Below are 9369 nucleotides of genomic sequence, written 5' to 3' on the forward strand. Positions count from 1 at the left end.
GTCGTATCCAAAAGGCCATCATTCAACTCATTATTCATTCATTTTGTTTAGGGCTATAGTGGGCAGGACTCATGAGATTCATAAGTTGTGTAATCAACATGTTTTACTGCAGGCTTCTGAAGCCGCCTGCTTGAACAGAGAAAGGTAACATGAAAGGATGTGTTTTCTGAATGTTAGTGTGGACTGAATACACCAAGTGAATGAAAAGTAAGCAGAATTATTGTAAAACTGTACGTAACAGACTCTTATTGAAGAGACAGGTGGAACGTAAAGTCTGTGATGGAAGCTACATGAAAATCAGAGTACAGTGGCATACTGAAAAATAACAAATACTTTTTAAATCACTTTTATATGCCAAGTAATAAAGAGCACATTACTGGGTTTTAGTCATTTGGATCTATTTCAGGTCTTGCCAACAAGTTTTCTCAAAGAGAATAACCTCAAATAACTTTCAGAGCCACTTATAAAATGTATAGTAGCTAACTGTAATTAATTATAGTCTTGATTTTCTCCAGGTTGGAGAAACCTACACATGTACAAAAGCCCTCTGATGCATCCGTTTGAGCTTAGATATACTGCACAGTATCAAAGGTTTGTAGCATGTATCTTTGTTGCCAGTACACGCTATCCTACCACAGATAACGCAAAGATCTAACTTATTGTGGCTTCCCAGGCCTGTAACTCACACATTAGACCTCCAGACTAGACCCAAGTCATGACCAATATTGTCATTCAAATCAAAATGTAATCAAACTATAGCTCAAATGCAATAAAAGTGTAGCCTTGTTCTGTTTTGTTGTTGGGAAATGACTCCTGACATACAACATACTGGTGCAGACAGTCTCCACGCTAAACACACCTACAAGAAAAGCCACGATGCTCCTTTCCCCACATCCACCAAGCACTGCACATGTGGACCAGTCAGATTGCACCACACAATTAGCCAAAAGTGCAGCTGTGCATGCAACATAATCCATTGCAGTCACGGTGTGCTGCATGCATCTAATAGTGGTACTGTGAATGTGAAGCAGCACTCTCGGAAAGGTGGGACTCTGCCTTATAACTTGCTGCCTTTCTCACTTTGTGTACCAGCTCTTAGCAGCAGGCACGAGACGGCCGCCTGCGCTCTCCTGGCTCCGGTCTGTTGTTCTCTGTGCAGGAGCTGCAGACAAGACTGAACAACTGGAAACTGATTTCTTTTCCTTCCTTCTGGTCCTACTTATGCTGACACGATCACGTCTAACCTTCTGCTGATGTCAAGTGTGAGGAGGAAATGAAGTCATAGGCTCTTAATGAATTTAGACTCAAAGTCCTCCAGCATATATAATCATGCACAAACACTGACAGAAGTATTAGCTACATGTGTCATGTTTTATTGTGTTGAGATAGACATGTTTAAAACCTAACTGTACTTTGTCAATAGAGAGAACTTGTGACATTGCAATGCACCCTTTCAACAGATCTGCTAAATGTCAGCAAACTGGTTCTGAATGTAATCCCAATTTGCCTTGGAATTAGCACTTTACAGTGACGATCTAATTATTTAGACAATTTATTGCCTGCCGCTAATATCTCTCAAAATAAGCTGTTCCCTTCATCTCGATCATGTGATAAATGTGGAATCACCGAGGATAAGTCCCAGACATGCCTCAGAGCCTGGCGTCACTTCTGTCTCCTGATAGACTAAAGGAAAGGCTTTTTGACAGCGGCACTGCTTCTCTTCGTGCAGGGCCAGTCACTGTCGTTTTACATACACATCTAAATGACTTTCACTTCTGCGATTACGCAGGACAATATGCAGTTTTGGTGCGCAGCAACATGTCAAAGTGGCCTGATTGTGGTTGATTTTCTAGTAATCAGTAAATGGGGTTAAATAGGATTTTTTTTTTTTTTTTTTTTTTTTTTTTTTTTGTACCTGACTGTAATCTGGAGGATTTACTGGTCAGTAAAGCGGGAGGAGCTGCTGGGGTGCTGTGGTCCCCCAGGGGTTTTGTGGGAGGTTGAGCGCTACTAACAGACTTACTGTAAAACTACCATAAAACAAACTATTCTACTTTGTCTTTGAAACTTTTAAAGTGAACAGTCGCAGAAGGAAACAGGTGCCTGTTTGTGGCATCCTCGTATCTTTCTTGCGCCTTCACATTCAAAATGACACAGACGAGTTGTAGCTCTGTGACGCACAGTGGCTATAAAGCGGCGCTATCTGTGCGCCACCAGGGCTTCACATTTCGCATCATAATACGTTATTTTCAGCTGCACACTGAATGACTTTGTATTTGTAATAGCAGGTCGCAGGATGTCGGCCTTTTGGTTTGGAGGAGCTTGTTCTGGTTCTGGTGCATTAGGTAAACAGCACGTTTACATAACCGAGTAAAAGCAAAGTAGCGCAAAACACAAATTAAAATAATGCAGAAGTGGACAGTTCATTAGGCAATGAGGACAATATGTCCACAAAAAGATTAAAGTGTTTTTTGGATCATCCAGTGGGAGATTTTTTTTTAAAAAATCCAAGCTTCTCTTTTAATATTATATGGGATCCAAACGAAAAATGAAGATTTTTTTATATTTAATCCATTGCAGCTTTTTTGGTCAAACACAAATAAGGGTTAGACAATGAAAATAGGTTTTAACAGCCAGGGGAGGGCAAATAAATTGTTTAACATTGTTGAAATATTTGAAAACTATCGTGTCTTTCCCAAAGTCAGGGTATTAAAATGTAATTTTGATGACTAAGATACCTAAATGAATATAAGCATCAATAAAACAGTTGAAGCCGTCGAATAATACGTGTATTTAGAAAGTCACAAGATACTTAGATTGAAAATAGAAGATGAGTGGGCCTGCACATTATTTGCGACATATTCATTATTTCTTACAGGCAGTAACTTACTCCAGTCGTTTATTTGAAAAAGCTCCATTACATATTTTATTAACTGACAAAAAAGGATGAAAAAGGTAATTATAATTTTTTTAAAGCGTTTGTTTGTTTGTTTGTTTGTTTGTTGTTTTTTTGCGCAGGCAGGCCTGTGTGCCTTGGGAGCTGCATCATAAGTTCCAACTCGAAAATATTTTTTTTTTTTTTCTTGTACTAAAAGCCTCTTATTTTCGATCAGATGGGCCTAGATTTAAAGAGGAAGTTCATTTCAGAGAAACTATTTAGTGAAGAATTTATTTTAAAGTTTTATTTGTAAACATTAAATATTTCTTTCTCTCTAAAGTTGTTTTTTTTTCTTCTTTTTTTTTTGAAATTCGGCACCAAAATGCGTTACAGAAGTTGTAAGTACATCATAATGTCAAAGATGTGGGCCTATATCACACACTCATGAACCGTCTTGATATAAGATGAAGTGTTTTTTTTTTTCCTTTCTTTTCCATTTCCAAACGTGTTAAATCAAAACTACCTAGACGTTTATAAGACATAAAACATAGACAACGTGCTCAGCATGAACTCGGGTGGGTTTTGAAATCGTTTAAATTGCACCATGCTTAGTGTAGCTCTTGGCAATAGAAATAATAAATATATAGAAACGTTTATATTCAACAGCAACAATACTTACAGCACATACAAACAAGGAATGTCTGACAGTTTTACAAACACCATGGGTCCCTCATTTTCTATACAGATGAGATATTTTCCACATATGCGTCATACATAAAAGGAGTGCCATAACTACGAATCTGTATCAAATCTAGCAGACTACATAGTGTCCGGTATATATTATATATAGACATCACCTCAGCAAGTGCCTATAAAAGGAAAAAAAAAGGGAGGAGGGGGAAGAGAAAAATAAAAGGAAAACTAGAACATGCGTTATCTTTTCTGGATACTTTTTGGGGTCCTGTCAGAAACACACAGGCACGAGTCAGAAAAGAAAAGAAAAGAGAAGAAAAATGAAAATCTTCTGATTATAACAAACTTTGTACACGTGTTATAAACCGATGCGTTGGCGGCATCACATAATCTATCAGAATATACAGCGTGTGTGGGTTTGTCTGCGTGCGTGTGAGTTCATATAATATAATATAATATAATATAATATAATATAATATAATATATATATATATATAAATGGAATATATTACATCTGAGTATGCAGAATCAGTAAAGCCGACGTTAAAAAAAAAACCAGTAAAACCGGATTAACTTTGTTGTTGTCCACTGGAGAGAAATTTCCCGTGATGATGATTGAATCGTTTGGCACTCAAAAAAAATAATTATAATAATAAATAAATAAATAAAAAATTTAAAAAAGAGAAAGAGAGAAAAAAAGCAATTTCAGAGAATTAAAGGGGCCTATGACACACTTTGCCTTTTCCTCCCGTTTATCTTTTTTCCGTGTTTCATAATAGGGTACTGTTGTTCTATTAGCCTACTGATAATCAGAAATAATAAGCTTAAAAATCTGTGAAGTCTGACTCAAACAGTCTTTTGGAAGTTCTTTGAGGTCTCGCCGTAGAGTCAGACTCAGAACGGTAGGGTGTCGAGAAAAAGTTTGTCAATTATTGCTGGCGGGGGGACTAGATCTTCTAGTTTTAGGTAAAAGATACGCTGCAGACCTTGGGTACATAGTGTGCGCAGTTCAGGGAGCTTTCCCAAGAGTTTTGACAAGTAGTTGGGACGATTCAATCCACCGCCATTGAATGTCACTTGATCTTTGAGGCAGTTGACTATCTTGTTTTGGAGATCCTCGACTCTTTTGGGTTCCTTAAGCCCATGTCGCTCTGAAGGTAAACACACCAAGAGAGAAAAGAGATAAGAGAAATGATTCCCTGTGCAGTAACTTGCTCTGCCTCTCATGCACAATAACGCAGGCACACTTTCCAAAGGTGCAGCCGCCTTTACGCACCTGTTACCATGGCTAGAGCTGCGATGCAGGAGAAAGCTGAGATGTCTATGTTCATGCTTTGCAAGTTGGAAGAAAACTCCGCGATGGCGTCCACCCATTCTCCAAATCCACGAACGCACTGTAGCCTGTGTAACACCACTCCATTACAAAAAATAAGTTTGCCTTCCACTGGGTTGGACCTGCAATTAATAAGAAAATGCCGTTAATTACGCTTGGCAATAAATGGGTATTTAAGAGCCGTCTAATTATTGGGCAGCTAATAAAACCCGAAGCAATGAAGCTTGAAGGAGGAGCTGATGATTATCTAAAGCCTGGATTGTTTTATTTAATAATGGCGCTGCTTACCTGTACGCCAGCCGCAGGACAAAAAGTTCAAGGAAGGCGGATTCAAAGAGGAGATCTTGATCTTGCTTCGGTAAATCAGAAAAGCCAGGGATCTTCTCCGCCCATCCCCGGATGATCTCCATGGAGCCCGTCAAGAGATCATAGAACTGCTGGATGTGCTGAGTGTTGTCTCCAGTCATTTGGTAGTCAGGGTTAGCCTGGAACTGGAATTTAATTTAAACAGCGCCTTAATGAGGTCCTTTAAAATATATAATCCGTGAAATTGCAAATGCCCATTTCCAAGAGAGAGAGACAGAGAGAGGGTGTTTTTACTATTAAATTCAAGTCTTCTTTTTTATTAACTTCTCTGTTTCAGCGCAATTTAAGTAGGAGAAAATACGCCGCATTAAAAGCCTGTCAAAGTTGGGAATTTAGCGATGCATTATAGAAAACTTTCACAGCAATAAATTGTTACCTAAACGCAGGAGTACATTTAAAAAGTCGTCAGTCTTGCTCTTTCTGTGTTCACCCAATGTAATAGTTGCTGGCCTTTTTATGCATTGTGTAACTGTGTGTGTGTGTGTGTGTGTGTGTGTGTGTGTGTGTGTGCGCTCGCGTGTGCGTGTGTGTGTCTGTCTGTGTGTGTGGGTGTGTGTGTGTGTGTGTGTGTGTGTGTTTTATTTCTTTGTGGTGCTTTACTTACTCTGGAGTAGTCCAAAGCAGACATGGAGGGGTTGGAGTCCACATGGGCCCTAACAAGTGCGCTTATGAGACTCACTGGCGGCGAAGGGGGGGAGGGCTCCTGGGGGCTTTTGGGTTTGGATGGTAGGCGTCCTCTACGACCTTTCAGATTATCCGTTCGGACAACTATGTTAGGCAAAATACATATATTGACATATATTAGTCAACAATATCTTTTGTGTATATGTTTAAATATTGCTAAAATAACAGTCCAGCCATGTATCACACACAGGGGTTTTCCCAATGTGGAATTAAAAACCACTGGTGTGATACACCTGCATGCGTGGCCTATACACATACCTTCTCTCACCATTCCGACAACAAGGCACTTCTGGAAGCGGCAGAACTGGCAACGATTTCTGCGGCGTTTGTCAACAGGACAGTTTTTATTTGCTAAACACACGTATTTTGCGTTTTTCTGGACGGTGCGCTGGAAAGAAAGGAAAGAAAAAACATAATGTCACTCAAAAGGCCTATTTCTGAAGCTATATACCATGTAGTACACGGACTGTGGTTTGCTGCACAACACCAAAAAATGAAAAGATGAAAATGATACAATATCTGTCTCATCTCCTGTTTTTGGGACTCTGCTGAGTGAACCAACAGGAGGGAATAGACAGTCTGCAAATACACATTCGTGATCTTTCATATTTTATTTCTGTCCTCTGAGATCAGCTGTGTGTGGATAGGTGTGATTGTCATATAAAGTTATTTTACGCACGCACTTAAAGCTGCTGCGTAATGACATTTAGTGTGGCTCGCAACAAAAAATGCAATTTTAATCACGTTAATGGAAGATGTGTTGTTTTTTTTTTTAAAGCAGTGGGATTAATCACAATTAAACACGCGCGCCGTGCAAAATGAGGAACTCACAGTATATCGTTGGTGTAATAACAGTAACACTGATACGTGATTACTGTCATACCAGCCCACCTTGAAAAATCCTTTGCAGCCCTCGCAGGTTCTCACTCCATAATGCTGGCAGGCTGCGTTGTCCCCACATACCGCACAAAGACCCTCGTTTGACGGAGATCCTCGTGACGGGGGCGATGGCACCTGGCTGTCCACCAGCTGGTGCCCGTGGCCGAGCTGCAGCGAGTGAGGAAAGGCCAGGCCAGCCTGTTTCCGTATGGCGCTGGGCACAGCAAAGCTCTGGCCGTCCAGGCCGCGGTGCGCGCCCGGGTTGTCGTGGTTCATGGAGACGTGCAGCGGCCCGTCGAACCGCATCTGACAGCTGGAAACGGGAGTACCCGGCGGGGACTGCTTGAAGGAGAAGAGCGAAAGCCTCGACACCGGATTCTTGCGCTGGTCTATCATATGAGACGTGGCCGCAACATAGTTCTGGTGGAAACTGTGGAGGGAGCCAGGGTCCTCCCACATGTGATTAGGCTGAACTTGGAAGTTCGGCGTACTCGGGGCATGGGGTGAGGAGGGTTTGAAGTACATAGGCCCAGAGTGAGCCATCATTTCTTCTGACTGAGGTGGCAGGTGGCTCTGCTGATGGTAGTTGTGCATCTGGACGTCCTCCACCTTGATAGAGGACTGCTCTCCAGAGTGAGGCATCTGATACAGACAGGGCGGTTTAACGTCGTAACTGGTGTTATAGTTGTCCATGAACGTACTGAAACTTGGGAGAGAAGTAGTCGCTGTGATCTCAGTGTTAGTCAAGTCCATGCTAAACTTAACAAACTCGGGTGTTAAGAAGTCGCAGCTGTATTCTCCTGCGGTGTGGTAGCTGTAGCTCTGGGAAGCGGGACTAGCTCCTTGCGGTGATGATCCATACTGAGCCTGAACGCAGGGCATGGCTGAAAACCAAACCGGTAAAAAAAAACAAACAAAAAAAAAAACACATCAGTCTGTTGTGTTCAAACTTTACATTAAGTTTAACAGTCTGATCAATTCGGTATCTGAATAAATAAAAAGCTTTACTCTCAATACCTTACATTAGTGAGTGACTAGAAACGAAGACTGTATGTTGTATTTCTAAATGATTTTATCACCAGTATCGTACCTCAAGTCTTCTGACAGTGTTTCGGGGACACTTGAAATGGGTTATGTCAGGTGTTGTATGGATGTCAGGATTCAAAAAGGCGCCTCTGTTCTGGATCTTCCCCTAATAAAACACAAACTCTCACATTTACTTTATTACGAAATAAAAACAATCTCTACAAATGACCCCAATAGCCAAGAATCAAACCAGAATCAACATGCACTATTGCGCATAAACGATAGCAAATGTCTCATTACGCACAGCATTTTTGGACAATCTAATGAAGGTGGCTAATAGATACAGACACGGTGCTTGCTTAGAAATTTCAAATGGCTCACGCTGGTTTTTTTTTCTTTTGTTGGTATAAAGTATGAAATTGCTCGGGATGAGCAGACCAACTTCGCGCAGCTGATATTAGTGACAACTTGTTTAAAAAACAGAACGATAGAAATTCTGGAGACACAAAAGTCACATTCACAGATACGAACAACCTGAATCAGGCTCAGTTGTTTGTAATTTCAGTTAAAGTGAAAAACACTGAAAGGAATTAAAAAAAAAAAAAGAAGGATTCAGAGAAGGCTGCGCATAGATTACATTGCAAAGAAATAGATGAGTCTTACCTCTTTCACATCAGGATCGTGGCTTTCAATCCATGCGATAAACGTGCACGGGGTATTCATCAATTTCGGTAAAAGCTCCAAATCATGAGCGTCGGTACCCAGTAACGCCAGGCAGGCAAACCGTGTGACTCCGCGCACTGACAGCGACACCAGCTTCGACTACCCAGTCTGGCCAATGTGGCTTTGTTTATGTGAGCTCTGGATACCGTGGCCCACGTGTTTCACAGCGCGACGTCATCAGCGTCGACACCGACATGGACCAATCCGCACGGGAACTTTCTCAAGCCCCAATTTTTCCTGGTGAGTGTATTTGTCTTGTGGTATGTGTTCTATGTTGCTTCACACATGGACATAATGTAGTGGAGGGTAAACCCACCTAAACTCAGTTGAGACACCTTTGTGTTTGCAGGGGATTTAAGTCAGGCTTGTTTTAGGGTGACTTCAATCGCTGTCACAGGATTTCAGTTTTTTTTTTTCTTTTTTCTTTCTATCAGAGGTTTGAAAAGTAAGTGATGTCCATGATTTTTCTACATGCCTGGTTTAATCATTTGCTTCTCCCCAGTGCATCAGCACACAGGACAGTTCTCTGACACAATAAAGGTTTAACTTCTAGGTTAAAAAAAAAAAAAAAAAGCATTTCCTGCCCCACCTGAAACAACTGGTGTTAAAACACACACTTCACAGCTCCCAACATCTCTATATTTACTAGCATGGCCATTTATTTATTGCCTGATGGTTACCTTGGTGTAAAAGTGAGTGTACATTGGCACAGTTATGTCAAAATGAAGCTGATACGCCAGACTCACTACACTTGTATGAAACAGGCCTAATGAACCAGGGGTCAATA

The 9369-nt window shown here is 40.9% G+C and overlaps 1 protein-coding gene across 1 annotated transcript; it reads right to left on the reverse strand.

The window, feature by feature from the left end:
- Nucleotides 1-3779: 3779 nt before the first annotated feature.
- On the reverse strand, nucleotides 3780-8674 carry nr4a2a (nuclear receptor subfamily 4, group A, member 2a). The gene is made up of 8 exons (XM_026295569.1): nucleotides 8523-8674; nucleotides 7924-8025; nucleotides 6846-7717; nucleotides 6213-6342; nucleotides 5875-6038; nucleotides 5193-5395; nucleotides 4848-5026; nucleotides 3780-4722 (listed from the first exon to the last, which is right to left on the reverse strand). The coding sequence occupies exons 3-8, from the start codon at nucleotides 7713-7715 to the stop codon at nucleotides 4466-4468; spliced, it is 1803 nt and encodes a 600-aa protein (XP_026151354.1). The 5' UTR covers nucleotides 7716-7717; nucleotides 7924-8025; nucleotides 8523-8674; the 3' UTR covers nucleotides 3780-4465.
- Nucleotides 8675-9369: the final 695 nt, after the last annotated feature.

Source organism: Mastacembelus armatus, chromosome 21, assembly GCF_900324485.2.
Source record: "Mastacembelus armatus chromosome 21, fMasArm1.2, whole genome shotgun sequence".
Taxonomy (NCBI): domain Eukaryota; kingdom Metazoa; phylum Chordata; class Actinopteri; order Synbranchiformes; family Mastacembelidae; genus Mastacembelus; species Mastacembelus armatus.